General features: G+C 36.9%; 1 protein-coding gene across 1 annotated transcript; it reads left to right on the top strand.

Moving 5' to 3' along the window:
- Nucleotides 1–4,627: 4,627 nt before the first annotated feature.
- LOC115977495 (serine hydroxymethyltransferase 7-like) lies at nucleotides 4,628–10,765 on the top strand. The gene is made up of 4 exons (XM_031099372.1): nucleotides 4,628–5,819; nucleotides 7,471–7,876; nucleotides 9,696–9,797; nucleotides 9,906–10,765. Exons 1-4 carry the CDS (start codon nucleotides 4,818–4,820, stop codon nucleotides 10,121–10,123), a joined length of 1,728 nt encoding a protein of 575 aa, XP_030955232.1. The 5' UTR covers nucleotides 4,628–4,817; the 3' UTR covers nucleotides 10,124–10,765.
- Nucleotides 10,766–24,513: the final 13,748 nt, after the last annotated feature.

The raw sequence follows: 24,513 nt of genomic DNA, 5'->3' as shown, positions 1-24,513 counted from the left end.
TCTATACCTTGGGTCAAGAACAACAGCAACAAAAAGTATCAAGTTGATATTATTTGTACTTCCTCAATACTTATCATATTTTTTTCCATCTCTACCACCATACTCCTCAAAAGTGGATCCCCATCAACACTACACAACTGTTGCAATTGATCTTCAATGCTAATTAGCTCATGGAAATATGTATTAGAAGTGACAAACAAGGACCCAGAAAATCTAAGCGTCGCCTCATAAAATATGCCAAGAAATTTCACAAAAGTCTTGACATTTTCCCAATCAAGATAGTTAGAAGGACCAATAGACTTTTTCCCATTTCCATCCGCTTCACAAAAATAAAGTTTGTAATGTCCATCCTCCTCTTCCAACCTATCAAATGCTCTTACAAATTTCAAAGCACAATCTAACATGAGATTGTTGGCACATCAAGGGACAACAAACATTTGGCTTTAATTTTCTCATTTTCAACACATTCTTGAAACTTCTCAAACCTTATTGGAGAGGCTCTCACATATCGCACCACATTCCGAACCTTGATAATTGATTCATGAATGAACTTCAACCCACTTTGCACTATCAAATTCAAGATATGCGCACAACAACATATATGCATGAACTCACCACCCAATATGCTATTATCTCTTTCTTTTATTTTCTTCTTCACGTAATCAATTGCCACATCATTAAAGTAAGCATTGTCCGCGGTAATTGTAAACAGCTGGATGTAAGCATTGTCCGCGGTAATTGTAAACAGCTGGACTATACCCCACTTCAACAAACATGACTCAACTACTCTACCTATGGTGTTCCCTTTGTGATTAGCTATAGGGCAAAAGTTCAAGATTTTCTTTTGGTAGGTCCAATCCCCATCAATGAAGTGTGCGGTGTCTACCATGTAGTTCAAGTTTTGTATGGACGTCCAAGTATCCGTTGTCACACAAACTCGTTGCCCAACAAAAGCCCTTCTCAAAATATCCACCTCACTAGAATAAATCTTCATACAAGCCCTTGCAATGGTAGTGCGATGGGGAATAGAAAACCTAAACTCAACTATTTTCATAAATTCTTGAAAGCCTTGCCACTCCACAAATTTAAAAGGTAATTCATCAATAATGATTATCCTTGCCAACGCCAACCTTATCCTCTTTTCACTATAGTATGCAACCACTAACACATTTGAACCACTTTCCCCTTCTCTCTTAGTTTGGAAAGACAAAGTTTTTTGCTTATCATCACGGGGAAAATGCCACTTCTTACACACCTTCATGCGTGACAGTGGGGGAAGTGATGCACCAAAACCAATTGGTACTGCAGGTTCAGGTTGATTAGGGTCAAGAGGAGGTGGGTTAAGGTCCTTAGGGGCACCAAATCCAGGTGGAGCATTAACATCCATCTAATAAAAAAATTTCCAATCAACAAAAAAACAAAGTTTCTACAACAATATCAAATTATAATTTTTCCAGCAAATATAATATCAAATAGCTCACTCTCAATCAATGAATGCCATAACCAAATCCAATAATAGCAATAACTAACTAGTTTAGTTACAACAAGGCAACAATAATAGACTAACAATCATTAGTCATTACTCAACAATTCATGTCACTGATATTAACAAGGAATTCATCATATTATTCTCAATATAAATATAAAATAAAAGTTAATTATATATATATAAACTTAAAGCAGTTGTTACTGAGTACTAAAAATTTAAAATGAAAATGCTGAATATAGTGAGTGATTACCTCTCGGTGAAGGATTGAAAGCGAGAACGCTCTCAATCTTGCCCCCCTCAAAAATTAAAATGCTGAAGAAAAAAAAAAGGTTAGTACTTACTACTTAGTAGACTATGACACACAAGTGCTGAAAAATTGATAAAAAAAAAAACATTTTGGGGGTTAGAATATCAGGTGGTTATTAAAAAAAACTAACTAGAAGATTATGTACTATATTTCTATTAACTAAAAACTAACTAAATAAATTAACTACACGGTAACCATTCGTGCATGTGACTGAAATTATTCTTCAAGAAAATTATGTACTGTATCTATTTCCCAAAAAGAATAGTACCATCCTTTTTTTTTGAGAAAAAAGAATTCTACAAGCTAGATGAGTATGACACAAACTCAAACAAGTGCTGAAAAAGTGATAAAAATTAAAAAACATGATAAGCTTATGGCTGTGTTTTTGCCGAGAGGTGAAAGAGGAGAGGGGCCTCTGCAAATCACTCACATCTAGCTCTATTCCGGATATATATATACCTCTAAATTTTTTGCAAGTTGCTACTTTTACTCACAATTTGAGATAGATGACATTTAATTGGATAACTGCTTTTTTTTTTTTTTTTTTTTTTTTTTTTTTTTTTTTTTTTTTGCTTTTTAGGCCTTGTATATGTTTTTTTTCCAAGAGGTGAGAAAGGAAAGGGGCTTATGGCTTACTAGTGGTTAGCCGCGGGCTTGCGGTGAGCCGGTGACTGTGAGCGGCTGTTGCTACAGAGGCTAGCTGAGCCGAGCGGCGAGAGCTCAGAGGCGAGGCGTCAGGCCGGCGAGAGGCTAGAGGCTAGAGGTGAGAGAGAGAGAGAGAGAGAGAGAGAGAGAGAGAGAGAGAGAGAGAGAGAGAGAGAGAGAGTTAAGGGTTATGAGAGAGAATAGAGTGAATTTATACTTAGGGAAATTTGAAAACCTAGCATAAAATGGTGCCGTTTTGTGTTTTTTATTTTTTTTAATTATAATAATACCTAATACGACGACGTTTTAGTAAAAAAAATTAAAATTGATACTCGGTAAACGATGCCGTATCCAAGCATCTGAAAACTATATACATTCATTAGTTTGGTTCGGCTAGACTCAGTTTCGGATTTCCTTCTCCGATGTTTGCACGGCAACGGCATTGGAACTCCGTTTGCGTTTTGATTGCTGGCATTGGCTTTGTCGGTCAATGGCAATGGCAGTGTGGGAAGGTCGGTGCTGGTCGGTCTTGTTGGCTCCAGTGCTACTTTGTACAGTCCTATTTGGTACTGGTAGCGATAGGGAGAGACAAAGATCTTGAGATCTTTGCCATATTTAGACAAAGATCTAAAGATCTTTGTCATCTTCGGGTGGAGATATTGCCAAAAATGAAAGTGAGGGGTGGTTGGTTAGAACGGTTTGAGTTGGGTCAAATTTCCAAAGTAGGGAAACCAAAACATGAGGAGTAAGAGGCAGGTTTTGAAACATTGGACCCACCAATGATAGCCAAATGCCAATCATCATCAAAAACCAATTGAATCCCAATGAGTAGGTTCAGGTTGAACCGGTGAATCGGTTTGGATGGATGTTTTGATTGTCCTAGACTCTAGGACACTCACGTTATAGTACTTCGTAGCATGGTTTTAAAAACTGAACCAATCAAAGAAGTAAAAAAGAGTGGTTTTCGGTTTTATGGTTTAACGGTGGTCGAATCGATGGTTGAACCAGTGATGTCATTAATATTTAATTGATAATTTTTAAATTATTAAAATAAATACCTAATAAGTTTAAAACTAATTATGTTTAATTAAAAAATATATAAATAATTTTATGTAATTTTTCACATATTATTAAGAATATAAAAATAAAAGAAATTGTAACTAAATATTAACATTATAAAGTAATTATTCTTAAACCATTGAGATAATAATAAATAATAACCCTCCAATAAAACCAAAAATAGGTTCATAATTTCATTACATCCAAAATTAAATGTTTTAAATAAAGAAAGTTTAATGTTCATTTGGTAATTTCATAAGAATTAAGAGTGAATAAATGGATTTAATAAATCTTTCTCAAAAATTAATAGGTTTTATGACTTTTGCTTTAATAAAGATGAATGTACCAAATTCCAAAAAAGAAAAAGAGGCAATGTATAGTTGTAACAGGCGGTCAACTATCCAACAATCAAACCACAAATACACACATATCCTCCATTAACTCCACCGTGATATGCACTCCCAAAAACAAAAAAAAGAGTCTCAATGTAATTTATCAAATGCTCTATCACCAATCCTTGATTCTCTCCCATATTAATGAGTAGTATTTTGGAATTTAAATATGGGTCATGCTAACGGGTGTTCTAGGGCATTAGTTAACAATCTATTTTAGAAAAGTTTTGACATTATTTTAATGGGAAATGAAAAAAATTGTCAAAACATTAATTTTTTTTTTCCTCATAAAAAATTTCTTTAAATAGATTATTAACTAATGTCCTAAGGGCATTCGTTAGTATTTTCCTTTAAATATTTAGTTATTTACTCGTAAGTTAAGGAAGACTAAGGATGAGTTTGGGATGAGCTTGTTTCCCTTAGTTTATTTAGTTTTTAACTTCCTTTTAGTACATTCATAGGTCTCATTACATTTTTTGATACTTGTCATAAATTCTATTGTACTATTCAACTAACTTTTAACTTTTTTTTTTTACACTTTCAACTAAATAAGCTATTTTCAAACGGACTCTGAAAGAGTTAGTACTTGAACCCAAAAAAAGAAAAAGAAAAATTTTTGGATACAAGAAATGGTGCACGGGCCGAAAAAGAAGCCCAAAACTGAAAACCCACACACTCCCTCTCCTACTAAAAAAAAAACCCAACTCCAAGTCAAACAAATAAAGAAAGTAGCAACCCAGCTCATCATCAACAACGACGACAACAACAACAGTGTCCAGGTACATCCCCCTCTGGATTAAAAAAATCTCTACCCGTCGCCGTCATCAAACCCCCCCACGCTTTCTATTCCATTCATTCGTTACTTCCCATACTCTCTCTCTCTCAAAAACACTCTCACAGACTATTCGGGTCTTTTTTTCGCAAAATGGATTTGACCCACCCGCAATCCACTCTCTCTCTAGGGTTCTCATCACCATCACCACAACCCTCGCCCCGCCACAACAACCACCGTACCCAAATCGCCGACGACTCCATCTCTCTCCAACTCGACTCCTCTCTCCGCGAACCCACTCCTCTCGCTCCTCCCACCATCCCTCTCCAACTCCTCGAATCCAACGGCGCCGTTTCGCCCCCCCACCACCACCACCACCACCAAGACGACGAAATCCGCCTCCTCGGCCACTGCGTCAAACGCCGCCGTCCCGACCCCGAAACGACCACCACCTCCTCCTCGTCGATCGAGTCGCGAAGGAACTCCGTGCGCGCGTGGGGAGGCGCGCCTCTCCACGCGGCGGACCCGGAGATATTCGAGATCATGGAGAAGGAGAAGCAGCGGCAATTCAAAGGGATCGAATTGATCGCCTCCGAGAATTTCGTGTGTCGCGCGGTAATGGAAGCTCTCGGAAGCCACTTGACGAACAAATACTCCGAGGGAATGCCCGGAGCGCGATACTACGGCGGAAACCAATACATCGACGACATCGAGACTCTATGCTGCGACCGCGCATTGGCGGCGTTCGGCCTCGAACCGGAGAATTGGGGAGTCAACGTGCAGCCGTATTCGTGTACCTCGGCGAATTTCGCGGTTTACACGGGGCTTTTGCTGCCCGGCGATCGGATTATGGGGTTGGACACGCCGTCAGGTGGGAACACGAGTCACGGGTACTATACCCCGAACGGGAGGAAGGTTTCGGGGGCGTCGATTTTCTTCGAGAGTTTGCCGTATAAGGTGAATCCGCAAACTGGGTATATTGATTTCGATAAGCTGGAGGAGAGGGCATTGGATTTTAGGCCTAAGATATTGATTTGTGGAGGGAGTTCGTACCCGAGGGAGTGGGATTATGCAAGGTTTAGGCAGGTTGCGGATAGGTGTGGTGCTGTTTTGATGTGTGATATGGCGCAAATTAGCGGGCTCGTTGCGGCTAAGGTGTGAATTCGATCTTGCTGTACTTGTTTGTTTGTTTAAGATTGAGAATTGTGTGTTATGGTATTGAATTTTGTTTTTTTGTATGTATATGAATTGTAGATTAATGCTTCATTTGCTATGTAGTGGTATTATCTGCTTGTTTCTAATTGGTTTTATGGCTAGAAAACAATGTTGGTCCTAAAGCAGTTTTAGTCCCTGAAGTTTAAAGTTGTCACCTTTTGTCCCATATAAACACTCCATTAGATACATTAGGGACTAAAAGAGATCACTTATATGTCTGTTAGGGGTTAAAGCGATACATTAATTTTGTTAGGAATCATAAGCGATTACTTTGAACTTCAGGGACTAGAATTGCTCATGAGCTAATGTTTGGAGATGAACGCTGTATTTTGGGCTTTTTATTTATTAAGCGAGAAGCTTTTATGAAAGTTGAAAATTGTAAAGCACTCTTTAGTTCAGTTGGCTGGACCATTTTTTTAAATGTGTACTTTCATTGGACTTGAAAAAAAGTTTTATTTTGATGAGTCATTTGTGATTCTCTGGCCATGACTGGGTAGGGTGGGCAAGAAGTAATCCTGTATGTGAGGGAACCAAGAAAGAATGTTTTGTTTGGTTATTAGTTCAACAGAGTTTGAAAGGTGTAATAATGTGGTTGTTTTAAGTTGGTGTTGGCTTTATACTTGATTTGTAAGCTGGGGTTTGTTTTCTAAGGGTTTCTTAATGGTGCGTAATTCATACAGTGGTTACATATATTTCCACGTGATAACTATTTAAAATGCAATCGTCTAGAAATGTTTTACGAGATGCAATTGTCTAGAAATATTTTACTAGGTAGACAATTCTAGTTTTTAGGCAGCAATTCACAAATTGACCATAAAAAAGAAAAGAAAAAAGGACAAAGTGTTTGTAGAAGCTGGGTACCTGCCCTATTGCTGCATCACTAGGAAGTCCACAATTCTTGATGGAGGAAGGTAATCCTAACCTAGATAAAAGGCAGGTTATTTCGACATGCAAAATGATTCACCCTTCCAATGTCATTTCTTCTATAATACATTTGTTTTGACTAGGTTCAAAATCTAGAATTTGAAATACCTTCTGCAATGAGGTCAACAACTAGTTTGCTCTTTCTTTCTCTCCAGCAAAATATGTAGTCAAAGAGAGTAGTGTAGTAAAATAGTGATACCAGACCATGTATTTAAGATCTACAAGTTTTGTGTTTCATTATGAATGGGCTACATGCTGATAGTTTTATGTTTTGTCCCTTGTAAAGGATTTGAAATCTTGTTTGTTGTTAAAACATCTTCTTGGTGCCTATAGTGGATAGCTAGGGTTTGAATGGGTGGAGTGGCACACGGGAGAAATCTTGTATCTCAAGTGCCCAAAAAGGAATGTTATATTTGGGTTTTTTTTGGGGATGATACTCTTTTAACTTGGTACGGGAGTGGAGGACATTCTTAATATTTATTCTTGAATAAATTAAATTTTGTCATGCCATTAAATTTAATCCCTCTATATTATTTTGTTTGAAGGCTCTACTACTTTGCAAACTTTGGGATTTACCTTGTTTGTGTATGGAAACACAAACACACACACACACACACAAGTTTGATTTGACCAAAAAATCCTCCTGTTTAATGTGTCTTTTATACAGGAGTGTGTTAACCCTTTTGACTACTGTGACATTGTCACCTCAACAACTCATAAAAGTCTTCGAGGTCCTAGGGGAGGTATAATTTTTTATAGGAAGGGTTTGAAGCCAAGGAAGAGAGGAATGCTTTTAAGTCAAGGAGATGAAAGTGACCAATATGACTTTGAGGAAAAGATAAACTTTGCAGTGTTTCCATCATTGCAAGGTGGACCACACAATAACCACACTGCTGCTCTTGCCATAGCATTAAAACAGGTGGCTACACCCAAGTACAAGGCATACATGCAGCAGGTGAAGAAAAATACTCAGGCTCTAGCGTCTGCTTTATTGAGAAGAAAATGCAGGTTGGTTACTGGAGGCACAGACAACCATTTGATACTGTGGGATCTAAGGCCTCTTGGATTAACAGGTATATTGTTACTATGCATTATGATGCAAACTGGTTTATTTCATTTTTGCATATAAATTATCTACCAAAAATGCTGGCAAAAATTTTGTTTCACCTAGTTTAATGTCTGCCCAAAGCCTTCAAATGATTGGAAGGACTTTGTTTGGGGTGTATTGAGAGTGAAATATAAATTTGAAAGTTGGTTTGCTTACCAAAGGTATGGGTGGGTTAACTGCACTATTTTTTCAAAACAGACGTTTGAAAGTGCTTGTAGAGGTTTGTCCATATAAGACAGCCTTCGGAAGAATTTTTGTTGTTGTTGGAGATGCTAGGAGACTAGGGATTTTGGTGGTATACTTGTATTTGACAATGTTAAAATTGGGGTCATGGTCTGTTTTGATAGGAATTTTTAAATTGGAGGTTCTCTCTTGAAGCTTCATTTTCTAGGGTGCATTCTAGCTAGCCTTCAAAGGATGCTTCAATAGAAAACTTGACTGGATTGTTGTTGGGGTCGGTATGCATTGGAGTTTTCCTTTTTTTAGAGGCCTGAATGATTGATGATAGGTTGAGGTGGTAGAGGCCTTATATTATGAACTAAATTCACTTGAATTGGAATGATGTGGCTTGATAGTGTGGTGAGGAAAAAGAATAGAGATGGTGTCTTAGCCCCCCCCCCCCAAACCCCCCTCTCTCTTTATTGCATTTTTTTTGGAGGTGTTATCGCTGAGAAGTGATGTTTGTATAATGCTGAAAAAAGTAAACCATAAAGTTGAAAAGTTGTTCTCTAATTGAAGTTGTGTTTGGTTATAACACCACATTAATAACCTTATCATCCAGGGAAAAAAAGAATTAACAAGCCATTATTTTTACGTATTTGAAAAATAACATTACTCGTAATATGACATCAAAAGGGTGCAAGTACTGTCCAAATAACATTACTCTTGGATCCTATACATAGTTTAGACAACATGATACAAAATGTCTTAAATCATTTGTGGCAATTGTCAAGAATTAATATCAAAGTTAAAAAAAAGGGCCTACTCATTCCCCCCCCCCCCCCCCCCCCCCCCCCCCTTCTTTCTCCCAGAAGGCAATTTATGTGGCATCATCTGTGAAGATAGTAACAACAATATCCTTTTACAATTTAGATAACAATTTTGGGCATATGCTTCATTTATGCCATAAATTTTTTCTTCCAATCTTTGTTGGTGAATGTTCTAGTGAGCTTATTTTCATTAAGAACCTCTACCAAATATAATTCAACAGGTGCTCAAAGCAGGCCAATAATCCAATCTGAACTGAAAAATAAATTGACCAATGGGTGTCTATGGAAATTAATTGTTATGTCATTGCATGCTGAGAAAACACTAAAATCTGAGAGAACTTTCAAATCTCAAAGCATACATGAACAATAATATCTCAGTGAAGGGTAGATAAGCACATCAATGAGTAGGTAGTGCTTTGAAGTCTGAAACTGGTCTTTGTTGTTTAATTAAGATCATTTAAGGATTTGAGAAAATGACATCATTGACACTGATTTTGTAATTACTCATAACCATTTGAATATTGAAGCAAAATGCTTTCTCATCCTCTTTCCTTAATGGATACATTTACAGGTGATTTTTGCTTGCTATTATAGTCTTATACAAATTATGTTTTTCATCAGGGATCAAATAATTGACCAATAAAATTTGGAGCATATTCTCTTTTTGGCTGGCTGTTGCTGTTCCCTACCTGGGACATGCAAATTATATTTTGATCCCAGTGTAGACTATTTTTTCCATATCCAATTTCTCTATGTTTGAGCTTCTATAATCCTATTCTATTTGTGTTTTTACAGGTAAGAATTATGAGAAAGTATGTGAGATGTGTCACATAACTCTCAATAAAATTACTATTTTCGGTGACAATGGAGCCATCACTCCTGGAGGAGTAAGAATTGGTATGTGAAAATTTCGTTACATTTCAATTTGCAAGTTTTCTAAGCTTGACATGTCTACTTCAAGGGACAATGTGCTGTTATAATAACTGATGCTCCTAATACTGCCAGGTACCCCTGCTATGACATCTAGAGGATGTCTAGAGTCTGATTTTGAGACAATGGCTGAATTCCTCCTCAGAGCTGCACAGATTGCTAGTACAGTGCAGAGAGAGCATGGGAAGAAGGGTTTTTTGAAGGTTTTCCAAGGTAACAAGGACATTGTTGACCTCCGGACCCGAGTTGAAAGTTTTGCAACACAGTTTGCAATGCCAGGATTTGACATTTGAATGGGTTCAAGAGTTGCTGCATATAAAGGGTTGCTGGTTACCATCCGACATTGGAAAGGTAACTGGAAGGATTACCGTCATCCTCCTCTTATACCTGACAGACCTCTGCTGCTCATGCTACCTTCGAAATTTATGTCCTCTGTTTGTCCTTGTGTTCTTGGTTGGTGTCTCTGCGATTTTTTTGGCTATGGTTGATGCAGTCGCCAACCTTTTACTACCTAAGGTACACAAGGATTTTGCCCTGCTAAAGGGAGGATTGTTTTGGTAATTAATTCTTCCTGCTGTGTTGAAAAAAATGGTGGCTGCAAAACAATGAATGAGTATGGTGGTGTTTGGGACATTTTGTCAGCTGTCAAAAACAGAAGATCAAATCTGGATCAACCAAACCTGAGTTCAACCTTAATGTATAGAGAGTGTGCAGAATAGTTTGAATTTGATCTGTATGAATTGGAGTTATGAATTCTTTTTGATACAGTTAGATACAGCAAGTGCAATGTTGGATCAATAATCCTTGATCCAGTTAACATTGTCATATTGTTTCTACTAAATAATGTGAAAGATATACACCATACTCATTCTCCTTTCGTTCTCTATCTGACTTGTTCAGTGAATTGGTGAACTTCTGAAGTAAACATTAAAATCTGGATTGGTCTTTACTTTTGTATGGTTTCTTTGAACTCCGTAATGTTAGAGCTGTAGAAAAAAAAATGAGGATTTAAAACTTATTATTACCTCAAAAATGCTTTCGGTAGTGCAAGGCTGATTATTTATTTATTTATTTTTCTTCAGTGAGGGAGGGAGAGGTGGGTTTGAATCACAAAGATGACATTATTACTGAGGTGTTATTTCATCCTTGAGCAAAGTTGAACTTTGAATACTTAGAAACATGTACGTTAATGTTTATAAACCTGCCATAATTTACTTGGTACTTAGAGCATTCCCATTAGCTCTCCTATAAAAAATGCTATTTTGACACACCAAAAGCCTACTATATTATTTTATCACATCATTTTATAATTTTTCATTCATCACATGTTTTATTCTTCAATTCTATACATTAAAATAATATTTACTACACATTAAATAATATATTAACTCCTCTCCATCATCATCAACAATAACAACAACAACGGCACAACCACCACTGCTGCAACAATGGCCACCAACAACCACTGCCGCAACAATATCGACAACCACCACCAGCACAAACCCACATCCACCAACGCCACCTTAAAAAAAAAAAAAAAAAAACAAAACACAACTAGAGAAAAAAAAAAAAAATCTACAACAACCCACTACATTCACAAATCTCAAAACAAATCCCAAATCAAACAAACTCACAACCACCATTGCCGCAACAACACTGACAGCCACCACCGGCACAAACCCACATCCACCAACACAACCTTAAAAAAAAAAAAAAATCCACAACAACCCAACAAATAACCACTACAACCACCAATTGCCACCACAATGACAGTAACATTACCACAACTATCCCACAACCCACCACATCCACAAACCTTAAAACTCATCCCAAATCAAATAAACCCAAAAGCAAAACCCACCACTGCAGGCCGATTGAGAGAGATCCGATGGTGGGAGGTTCCGATGGCATGGTGGCGTGGCGTGGTGGAGCATGGTGTGTCGTCGTGTGGTGGATGGTACAGTCGCTTGGCGGCGTGGCATGGCGTGGATCTGGAAAAGCTAACTAAATTATTTATGTGGTCAATTAGCGAGATCTGGAAAATAATATAAATTATATTTTGATCATAGTTAATACTAAGTGATTGTTTGGATAATGCGTCCAACGTCCAATGTTTTTTTGGTGGGTATTGTGCACTGTTCATGGGAACCGCAAGTACTTTTTTTTTTTTTTACAAAATCAACTTTAAAACTAAGTCCCATGATACTATTCACACATTTAAAAATTATTTTGTTACAGTATTTTCAGTTTTCAACAATAAGTAATATCCAAATAGACCATAATTCAAGTATCTTCAAGGCTTTTTTTAGTAAATAATTTAGAGATTGTATAGTTATAGTCATCGTTTTAGGAATCTTCAAATATATAAAAAGTTAATTAATTCTGGATAATTTAAATAATCATCACTCTAACATGGCTACATGCTTACAAACCAAAGTAGAAAAAAAGGGGTAAATTAAAGTAAACCTACCTGTTGTTAGGTTCATAATTCACATTTGTTATGGTTTTAAAAACTACCAAGTAACCAATCAATTTCATTAATTTGATTTCCAAACCCATAAGGTATCACACAACTGAGAGAGGGAGAGATGAGATTTTCCCTAAACCCCACCCCTATGAGAGAGAGAGAGAGAGAGAGAGAGAGAGAGAGAGAGAAAAGTAGATCCGCTGCCAATCTCCGATCTCTGTTGATCCACCATGAATCCTAACTCATTTGTCGTTCGCTGCCACTGCCACTGCCATCTTGTCGTTCAACCAAAAGTTAGGGTTCAATCAAGCAAAGCTCTATTTTTTTTTTTTGGTTATAATGGAGAATTCTCACTCCTTAATCTGGATTTCAATTTTTGCTTTTTGAGTTTTTGTGTTTATAGGGTTTGTAGCCATGGGTCACTTGGTGGCTCCTTGAAATTATTAAATGAGTTTTTTTGTGTGTATCAGACTTGTTGTGTTTGTGTGCATTGCATGCTACCTTTACAATTGCCTTTGTGGATTGTGATTTTGAATTGACTTATTTATTTGATTTATGGGTTTTTGTTTTTGTGGGATTTGTGAGGAGCTTGCCTCTAAAACTGAAGGTTGGTCCTTCATTTTAAAAGTTGTAATAACTTGAATGGTAGGTTTGCTCATGGAAAACAATTTTTTAATGTGCTAATGATGAGAAGAAAATGAAGTTTACAAAGTTGATTGAAAGGCTTGGATATAAAAAAAACTTAAATGGGTTGTGAGGAGAGGAGATGGAAATCAGATATAGATTATGTTTGTTATTTTTTACAAACCCCTATCTTTTAGATCTTAAATTCTCTTGTTTTTAGATTTTTTTTTTTGGGCGGAGAGAGATATAAAAGGAAAGGAAAATTACATATTTACCCATATCTATATTCTATATATATCTAAAAGTTAAAACGTAGTATTTATTGTTATTACGCTCTAGTTGAGTCACATCAGGGTTCATGTTATTATTATTTTTTATTTTTAGTTTTCCTATAATTGTTTGTAACATTTATTTATTTTTTAATATTTACACTTCTCCAACCTTTCTCTTTCCCTTATCTTTTCATCTCCCATTATTTTTCCAACCTTTCTCCCTTCCTTACCTTTTCATCTCCCCACCACCCTCTACATTAATATCATTCTTCTTTTTTCCCTTTATCTTTCTTTATTTTTGTCTCTTCTTATTCACATCCTCTTACTATAAATTTGTCACTACCTCTTCCATTCTATGCATAGTTTTCCCTCACAAAAAATAGGTTCTCTCTCTCTCTCTCTCAATTTTTTGGTGGATTTTTTTTTTTAATTTTTTAATTTTTCTTGTATCTTTGCTTTAGGTTGATAATTTTTTATATTCTTCAAAACTATACTTTAGGTTAATGTGATTTTGTTTTGTTTTTAAAATTGTTTTTTTCCTTCTCTTTGATTGTTAAATTTTATTCTATTGCGTTATAAAGAATTAAATATAGTATATAAAAATATAATATTATTCTATTACATAGCATGATTTTGATAATTTGGTATTTATTGTTTATTTTGTTCTCTTTGATTGTTAAATTTTATCTTATTGTGTTATAAATAATTAAATACAGCATATAAAAATATAATATTATTATATTACATAGCATGATTTGGATAATTTGGTATTTATTGTAATTTGGTATTTATTCTATTACACATCATGATTTTTTATAGTGCTCAATTTAGATGTTAAACTATGAGACTTTACTATTTTTTTTTTAATCCTTTGTGGTGGACAAAGTACTCTTAATAGTTGTGATAGTTCCTTGGAAATCAGTAGGTTGATAAGTCTCGGGCGCTGATGATCTTGGGGCTTGATCTTGAAAACAAATACTAAGTCAGAGGGGACCGGCCAAAAGTCCTACGATGATGAAGTCAGTGAATTTGTAATTCCCAGTAAGAAGGAACTGATTTCTGAAATAAATGTCTGAATGAATCCTTACCTTTTCATCGAAGAATGCTTATATAGCATGTGTGAAACGGTTATCTGTTTAATAACCATTCCTATTGTCGAGGAGTCCGAAGGATTTGGAGGTAACTTCCATAACCGTCATGGAAGTTACCTCAGTTGGACTTGTGTTCCATAGTAGTTAACGGAGAATTTGGCACATGGTAGTCCAACCCAATGAACTTGTCCATCCTTTATTAAGGACGGACGAGGCCATTAGGGACGACTTTCCCTTGTGTATTTACTTTTTCCAAATTTTGTGTAGAGTCCATCCAAACGATTATGAGGATGGACAAGCTTCTCATGGGACCTTGTCTGTCCAAAGACGAACGAGGTCATTAAGGACGCTTGGGATGATCACCTCATGTGCTTAGTTCGTCCTAATTGGTCTTTCAATGGACGAGGCATATGGACAAGTTTAGGAGTTGGTGCTTTTTTGTAACACCATCAGTTGCCCCCTTGTCCATATGGGTCGTCCAACGAATTGAGTGACCTGCCAACACGTCCTTGGACGTACATAACTGGTGTCAATAAATCAATGCGCCACGTGTTATTTTTTATTGGCGACTAGTCTCGTCGATTTAGTTTTTCAAGGTAGGTGTCGTGTGTCATTCTTGTATTGGTGGTGTCGTTTCAAATGCCCATATCAACATCCTATAAATAGTGGAATACCTCCTTTAACCCTTCTCATTTCAGAAATTTCCTTCCTTGACATCCATCGTCTAGAGCCTTGTCTAGGAGTTTCTTTGCATCTAGAGTCCTCTTCCATCTAGAGCCAGGTATTCTTCTTCTTTCCGTCTTTAGGTTTTGAGTTTCTTTTGTCAAAAATGTCAGTCGCTTCTTCGTCTACTGATAGTATTGATAAGGCTATGGACGAGTATTATGAGGATAGTAGTGATAGGTTTAGTTCTAGCAGTACCAGTGACGTTAGTGGAGGAAGTACAGACAAGGATTATTCTTCTGGGGCCCCTGGGTTTCCTATTGAAGTCATCCAGGAGCAACTTAGGAGAGCTTCTGGCTCTTAAGTTGGCTCCCCGTCCAGTGTCCCCTTGTCTAATTCGACGGACAAGGAGGAGACAGTCTTTAGTTGTGCAATAGGCGTTCATGCGTTCATTCCAAGACGGATGAACAAAGACTTAGTAATCTTAAATCTTGGTACCAAATTCCGGACAAGTTTAACCTTAGGCTGCCTGTCCGTGGAGAGTGGTGTTGTAATCCTCGTTCTGGAATAGGCGTCTATGAAGCTTATTTCCTAGGTGGCCTTAGGTTTCCATTAAACGCATTTGCTAGAGAGTTGTTAGTTAGGTTAGGCTTAGGTGTCTGTCAGTTTAATCCTAATGCGTGGAAATTAGTTATCTCTATGCAAATTTTGTGGAGGGAAGTTTTTGGTGGGAATCGTCCTCTCACTGTGGACGAGTTCCTTTATTGTTATAAACCTTTCGAAATAAGTCAGTCCGATGGTTTCTACCAATTCACTGTTAGGGGGAATGATTGTAGGTTAATCAAGTCCCTAGCTTCATCTGATAAGAAATGGAAGACGGAATACATCTTTGTCTCCGGTTTTTTGGCAGGGAACCCTGTGGACGTTGGCAGAGATCCCTTTCCTCCTAATACTAGGGATTTAGGGAACTTTCGTCCTGAAGGTACGTCCCTTCCCCTTGTTTACCTTTCTCTTTCTATTTGATTTGTTTGCAATTTCTAACCTTTGTTTACTCATTGTGTTGTAGCCGTCAAATGTTTGTCTTTAAGCAAATTTCATCGTAACCGTGTCCACATGGCTCGTCTTCACACAGACATGAGTTTTCGTTCTCTAGTTACTCTTAGACATCTTACCAAGTGGGGTTTGGGTCTTGAGCCATCAGACGAGGCTATTGCACATGAGGTTACTGTGCGCAAAAGTAAGTTTTAAGTTAAGGTTTTTTTTTTTTTTTTTTGGAAAATTCTATGTTATACATTCCTGATCTGTTTATTATCTCATTTTAGGAATGTCAACAATGAAAGAAAACAAAGGGAAAGAAGTTGTGGGTGAGGGAAAACGTTCTGAGGCTCAGACTCAGGATCGTCCTGACTTTCAAACACAGGTTCGTCCTACGGCTGGGGATAAAAGAAAGTTCTTACCAAAAAATCTTGATTTAGAAGGGTTCCCCAGTCGTCGAGACAAAAGAGTGAAGCACAGCTTGTCCAAGGTGGTTAAGTTTAAACCTCCCCAGTCCCAACCTTCCATCCAGATAGTTGATGTGGATTCATCCACTCCGATTGAGTCCACCCCGTCTAAAACTCCTTCGTCCAAGATTCCTTTGTCCAAGTCAACTGCGCCTGGCTCGTCCTAGCCTTCTGAAAAGGCCTCTACAAACATCACTGAAAATGAAGATCTAACTTGGGAGCGTTTTCAGATGGCTGTCTTGGACGAAGACATAAACATCTGTTATAACATGGGCTTAAAGGAGTTCGAACACTCTGGCGTCCATGACCTCTTTAAGGTATGTTCATATTCCTTTCTCGTCCTTGTTCATTTAACAATTTTTCTTCGTTTAACCATCCTTTGTTTTTTACCTCTCTATAGGCCAAGACGAGGATCCTGTTGGAGACAAGGATTCAAGAAGTGAATGCCGACTGCAAAAAATGGGCTGGGGTTGCTGCAAAAGCTAAGGAGGAAGTCACTGAGCATAAAAAGCTGATCGAGGAGCTAAGGACTGATGCATTGGAGAAAGATACTCGTATTGACCATTTGCAAAAGATGAACGACGAGCTAAGTACTCGTCTCTCCAAGGCAAAAGAGGACGCTGTGGCTTAATTCAAGTCGTCCAAAGTGTACACAGATGCCTTGGATCATAATTATGTAGCTGGTTTTGAGGACTTTAGAATGGATGCTATTGGGAACTTCTCTAAAGTTGACTTTAGCTCAATCAAACTTAACCTTGCTGCTGCCACTAGTTCTCTTATTCAGACCGGCTCTGATGATGTCAATATTGAAGATGATGCTACCACTCAGCTGCCCTTGGATGATCCCAAAGTCAATGCCTCTCCTGCTTGAAGACGAGACTTTTACAGCAAGTATATTTACCTCGTCCATGTTTTTAGGATGGGGTTTTAAACAATCATTTCAGTTTTTTGACTTAACAAGGGTTTTTGGACGTAGGATGTCCACCCTTTAGTTAATGAATGAAGGTTTATTTTCTCTCTGCATGGACGAATGCTGTTATCTGTATCAACTCCAGCTTTGGCTTGTCCATGGCGAAAATATATATATATATATATATATTCTTCATATTATTTTTGTTAATCTAACTCGTCTTTGCAGGTAGTACTTTTGTTCAACTTTATTCGTCTCAAGACTTGCAAGTTGATTTTACATACTATCCTGTTTCTTTTGCCTAACTTTTCACTCGTCCAAAGGTTGGATTGTTTCAGTTGGCTTTTGATTCTTGTCTTTAAATTGGACGGAAATGCTTTATAAGGCTTTTCCTCGTCCATGAGTTGGACGAGTATGCCTAAGTTTTTTCCTTGTTTTACTCAGGAAAATTTAGATGTTACATCTTTGCGTCCAGAGAATTTATTCGTCTTGAATCTTTTAGCCCCCTTATGGGTTAGCTTGAACGAAAATAGCATGGAGATTCAAAATTCACACAACATTTTATACATAACATAAATATCGTTTACAGATAAGGCACATGCATACTAATGCCTTTTTTATTTAATAACTGCAAACTCCACAACTTCGTCCATAATCACGACACAACATAAATAATAAAGTAGTAGTATCAAACACAAACAACATCAAACATAAGTAGAACGTAAGTACAAACAAGGTCCAAGCTCGTTCATAGTAATACTTCGTTCGAGCTCACTTTTACTGATAATACCTCCTTAGGTGCTCCACATTCCAAGGATGTTCCAATTTTCTCCCATCCAGGGCCTCCAAGTAGTAGGATCCTTACCTTTTACAGTTGATAACTCTATAGGGTCCTTCCCAATTTGGGCCCAATTTCCCATAAGTTGGGTTTTTGGTTGCCAAAGAGACCTTTCTCAGGACAAGATTTCCTATGTTGAAACGCCTTGGCTTCACCATTGCATCATATTGCCTAGCCATGAGGTTCTTGTACTTTGCTGCCATGTGCTCTGCGTCTGCCTTTACCTCGTCTATTAGATCGAGGTTCAAACGGAATTGCTCCTCATTATCCTTATCTTGATACATCATCACCCTGTGATTGGCCATATGTACTTCTGTAGGTATGACTACTTCGCTTCCATAGGCTAGCTTGAAAGGAGTTTCCCCCGTAGGGGTTCTCATTGTCGTCCTGTACGCCCATAGAACATTTAGTAACTCATCTGGCCATACTCCCTTTGCCTCCTCAAGTCGAGTCTTGATGATTTTCAACAAGGATCGGTTTGCAACTTCAGCCTGGCCGTTGGCTTGGGAATGAGCGGGTGAGGAATAATGATTTTGAATTCCGAAGTGTACGTAGAAGTCCCTAAAGAGTGCATTGTCAAATTGTCATCTGTTATCAGACACCAATACCTTGGGCACTCCAAATCTGCACACAATGTTCTTCCACACGAAATTTTTAACATTCTGTTGTGTGATATTTGCTAACGGTTCAGCTTCCACCCAGTTGGTGAAATAATCGATGCCCACCTCTAGAAACTTCATCTGCCTTGTGCCCAGCGGAAAGGGACCCAAAATGTCTAGTCCCTATTGTGCAAAGGGCCACGGTGCCATCATCGGGGTGAGGTACTCTAATGGTTGTCTGGGAATGTTGCTAAACCGTTGGCATTGGTTGTAGACCTTGACGTATGCTTTAGCATCAGCTTGCATATTTGACCAATAATACTCAGCACGGACAACCTTGTGGACAAGTGACCTAGCTCCTGAGTGATTGCCACACGCTCCTTCATGAACTTCTCTCAATATGTAGTTTGTTTTGTCCGAAGCCAAGCATCTAAGATAAGGTTGAGAAAAATCTCTTTTGTATAGCACTTCGTCCATAAGAACGTACCTGGCCGATCTTACCTTCAACTTCCTGGTTTCGTCCTTCTCTTCTGGGAGTCGTCCGTCTTTCAAGTATGATACAATTGGGGTCATCCAATTTCCTCTGCTCTCCACCTGTTGTACTTCTGGGATATCTATACTTGGCATATACTGAATTTCATCAAATTCGTCTATAGATTCATTTGCTGAGGCTTCTTTTGCTATGATATCATCTTCCACGTTCTCCTCCCTTGGGATTTGTACGAAGTCAGCTTTTTCAAATCTTTTTATAAGGCGCATCACCCTACTAAGGTATTTCCTCATCCGTTCTTTCTTGGCTTCATACATCCCTTTCACTTGCCCTATGATCAACTGAGAATCCCCCAAGACGAGTATAGACTTGGCTTTCACAGACTTAGCCAGTTCTAACCCTTTGAAAAGGACTTCATACTCGACTTCATTATTAGTTGTTTAGTACTGCAAACGAACCTTATATTTCAATTTGTCTCCTTCCGGGGATTGTAGGACCACACCAATTCCACCTGCATGCTGTATAGACGAACCATCCACATGGACGACCCATCTCTTACTGTTTTTCGTCTCATCTTGATTTGGGGTAAATTCTGCAATGAAATCTGTTAGGACTTGAGCTTTTATGGCATGCCTTGGTTGATATCTAATGTCAAACTCACTGAGCTCTACAGCCCACTGGATCAATCGCCCTGCAGCTTCCAGTCTGTTCATTGCCTTCTTGAGCGGATGATCTGTCATGACATTAATGACATGTGCTTGGAAATAATGCCTTAGCTTCTTGGAAGCGGTTATCAATGCAAAGGCTAATTTCTCTATTTGTGGATATCATCCTTCCGCTCCCCTCAATGCCTTACTTGTATAGTACATAGGCCTTTGCACTTTGTCTTCTTCTCTTATCAATGCTGAACTCACGTCATGCGGGGTTACTGCCAAGTATAAATTTGCTCTTCTCCCACCACGGATGGACTTAGCAAAGGAGCCATGGTAAGGTACGCCTTCAGATCTTCGAAAGCTTTCTGACACTCATCGGTCCATTCGAATGCTTTTTTAAGAACCTTAAAAAATGGCAAACATTTGTCAGTGGCTTTAGAGACAAACCTGTTAAGTGCAGCAACTCATCCAATGAGGGATTGGATTTCTTTGGTGTTTTGCGGAGGCTTCATGTCCAGTATTGCTTGAATTTTATCAGGGTTCGCTTCAATTCCATTGTGGGAGACTATAAATCCAAGGAATTTCCCTGATGATACTCCAAAAGCACATTTGCTAGGGTTCAGCTTCATGTGATACTGTCTAAGTGTGTCAAATGTCTCCTGTAGGTCGTCTAGATGCCTTCCCTCGCCCTGACTCTTCACCAGCATGTACTCTACAAAGACTTCCACATTCCGCCCAATCTGCAGACGAAACATGTGGTTGACCAATCTTTGATATGTCACCAGTGAATTTGTAATTCCCAGTAAGAAGGAAGTGATTTCTGAAAAAAATGTCTAAATGAATCCTTACCTTCTTATCGAAGAATGCTTATATAGCATGTGTGAAACGGTTATCTGTTTAATAACCGTTCCTATTGTCGAGGAGTCCGGAGGATTTGGAGGTAACTTCCATAACTGCCATGGAAGTTACCTCAGTTGGACTTGTGTTCCATAGTAGTTAACGGAGAACTTGGCACATGGTAGTCCAACCCAATGAACTTGTCCATCCTTTGTTAAGGACGGACGAGGCCATTAGGGACGACTTTTCCTTGTGTATTTACTTTTTCCAAATTTCGTGTAGAGCTCGTCCGTCCAAACAATTATAAGGATGGAGAAGCTTCTCATGGGACCTCGTCTGTCCAAAGACGAACGAGGTCATTAAGGACGCTTGGGATGATCACCTCATGTGCTTGGTTCGTCCTAATTTGTCTTTCAATGGACGAGCCATATGGACGAGTTTAGGAGTTGGTGCTTTTTTGTAACACCATCAAGTTGTATTAGAAGTACTCTATAATGTTATTTATTTAGAGAAAAGCAAAGGTTATCCAAATGAAAATAATCATGTGGGTGACAAATTTCAGCTTTTGCAATTTTACTTTAATTGTTATTATTATTTTATAACAATGCATATATAGAAATTTAATTCTTAGATTTTGCTAATAATTGTTTATTTGATAATATGTTTTGGGTGGATGAAATTACTATTTCTACAAAGAAAGTAACCATAATAGGTTATCAACAACAAATTGTTTTTCCTAATTGGTCCAATTAATCATTGTTAAGTTTATTAATTTTCTTAGTTACGTTTTTCGATATTTTGGATTGTAGGTAGAAAAAATAAGGATTGAGAAAGTTTGTTTAAAACTAAAAGAATAATTTCTAAATTTTATATTCTTTTCAATGATTCATAAAATGTTATAAATAAATTTTATTAAAAAATGAATATTTTCATTAACTTGCCTTTTGAATTTCTAAAAAAAATTGTATTGTTTTCATTTTGGTACGATAAAATTTATATTTATGATTTATGATTGTTCTTATATTATATTTACGATTGTTTTTTATAATAAATAAAAATATGATTATGAAATTCATTATTCTTTATTAAATTAGTTTATATTGTAAAAAATAAAAAATAAATTAAACCACCATAAAAATGATTTTCACGCGCAATGCGCGAGTTCGTGACTAGTTTTTAATAAATGTAGATTACGGAAGACAAACAGAATTAATTTCAAATAGATAAAATGTCAAATTTTGAATTATGAGTAAGCAAGGTAAAAACAAGCTTAACTACGTGGGCTTATTGTAATTTGACCCAAAAAAAACAATTTTTTCTTTGTTTGTGAGGGTGATAATTGTAGTTAAGAGTTGCTATTGCGGTCAAATATTGTATAGGCCACATAAGGTAAGATTGTTACTTGTTAGAGAAACAAATAAATTAACCATACAAAATCACACTTGATGAATTGGGTGAAAAATGCATGCACTAATATGGTAAAACTGTGCAATTCCGAAAGTAGATTCATTACTACCATAATTTCATTATGGGGAAAGGACGAAGACATTATCACAAAGAAGAGTGGAATAAAAAAAAAAAAGATTATAAAAACTTAGGAATCAAAATGAACAGGAAACATGTCAGTGCTTGGCCTTAAGAGACTCATGAGTCATGAGGGACATTTCATCATCATCAACTACAGCGACTGCTAACACCATTGCTTTCATTTCAAACCAAACAAGAATCAGACAAAAGCTCCATTGAGATAGAAAAAAACTGCTTTTTGAATTTTTAGTAAAGCAAACCTAGGAATCTCTCTCTCAATCTCTCTCTCTCTCTCTCTGCCTCTGTTGATGTCCACTTGTCCTATCAGCCCACTTTTCCATCATTGTTTCACACTGGAATGATTAGTAATTTACTATCACAACTCTGAAGAATCTCTATGAAAATGCAAAAGATATGTTAGATAAGAATGTCGCACCATTACAAGGGCACAATCTTTCTTGACTAGAGAAGGAAAATTGGGAACAAAAAAGTATTACGAATCTTAATTCTTGCTTCATTTTTCTTTTTCCTACTCAAGTGCCACTGATTTTAGCCGTAAAAGATATGCTAAGAGAAAAGGATGCACCATTACAAGGGTACAATCTTTCCTGACTGGAGATGGGAAATCAGGAGGAAGGAAAAAAGAAGTATTATAGGAATCTTAATTCTTTGCTTCATTTCCTTTTTCCACTCAAGTGCCACTGAATTTTTAACTGTTTGGCTCATGTTGATAAGGACTTTTAATAGTAGTGGCTGTGCTACTTGCACTGCTGTGCTAGCTTTCCACACTTCACATTATGAGTAGAAAGAGAATCTGTCTTTGTGCATGCAGCTAATATAAGGTTCAAACAGCACTGAGTAGTTCTATTAACACATTAGCATGATATGAGACATTCAATCTTGCCTCAAGATCTATTACAGGGTTGATGAATATTGTTCTTGAAATTTACAAAAACATTGGATCAAATTTTGAGCTATGATATTTCTATATCTAAACTTGATCAAAGGTGAATCGAGCAACTTTTTTTTTCTTTAATGTTTTGTTTCGTTTTGTTTTGTTTTGTTTGAGAAGATGATGAATCAAGTAGCTTATAGTTGGAAAAGTTGAAAAGAAGGTAAGAAGCTGTCCCACAAATAAATTAAGATAACTTTTCTTCTTAATTAAGAAATGTCATTGTCTGCAAATGATTTTTTAGATTGTCTTGTGGGCAGGTAGCATAATCTCCTTTTATGGTACAAATATTTCTTAAACTTGACTAGGGAAGTACTCATTGTTGCTTCAAGGCAATTGACAATCCTTGGGAGCTCAATAATTATTTTTATGTAGTCATTGTTGCTTCAAGGCAATTGACAATTAAGGGAGCTCAATAATTATTTTAAGTAGTCATTGTTGCTTCAAGGCAGTTGACAATCTTGGAAGTTCAATAATTATTCTACATAGTAGTTGATATAAGTTTCCTCTATCTTACAAATAAAAATCACTTGACCGACACATTTTGAAAGAGAAGATGCATATATCAAATCCATGTAATACTTTCTCCTCAACACTTGGTCTTATGTTCTGCCTTGTATGGTATTGCTGCATTTTCTATAAAGTTTGATTTGGTAGAACTTATTTTTAGGAGTAGTTTATTTTATTTAAAATTTAGGTTGGACAAAAGTAAAGTCGTATTTACAAAAAGAAGGACGTACATAAGCAAATAAGTCAAAAAAAAAAAAAAAAGATATTTGAAATTCACTCCTCACACTCCTTTTAAGAAATAATTTTTGAAGAAATATGTACCCAAGCTTATTGATTTTTTATTTATTTATTTGGATGCTAAAGCTTCAAGCAGTTTGTAAAAAAGTTTATAAAATAATATGGGGCTTTAGGATTTTTCTTAAGGAATTGCAGCAGAAAGTTATTAATTGCATGATTAATGTCTCTCCTGCTGGACTGAATGTTCCAAATTATGAAATTGTGACTTTGTAATATAGTAAAGAAATATTAGAGCTCTACCTACCAACATAAACTAAATAAGGAATAAAAAAAGAAACTAACAGAAACATTCACAAATCACAAACAAGCTAAACAACCTCAATTCAGCTCATAAAAAACCATCAGAACTATCCATCTTGATTGTTTTGCATAACATGAAAAACTAAGGCAAAAATTTCCACATAAGTCAATTCAGCGCTTTGCTCAAATATAAAATCGGAAAAAACTAATG

The sequence above is a fragment of the Quercus lobata genome, chromosome 2, assembly GCF_001633185.2.
Source record: "Quercus lobata isolate SW786 chromosome 2, ValleyOak3.0 Primary Assembly, whole genome shotgun sequence".
NCBI lineage: Eukaryota > Viridiplantae > Streptophyta > Magnoliopsida > Fagales > Fagaceae > Quercus > Quercus lobata.
Note: the sequence above shows the minus strand (reverse complement) of the source record. Positions and strands in the feature narration are given on the sequence as shown.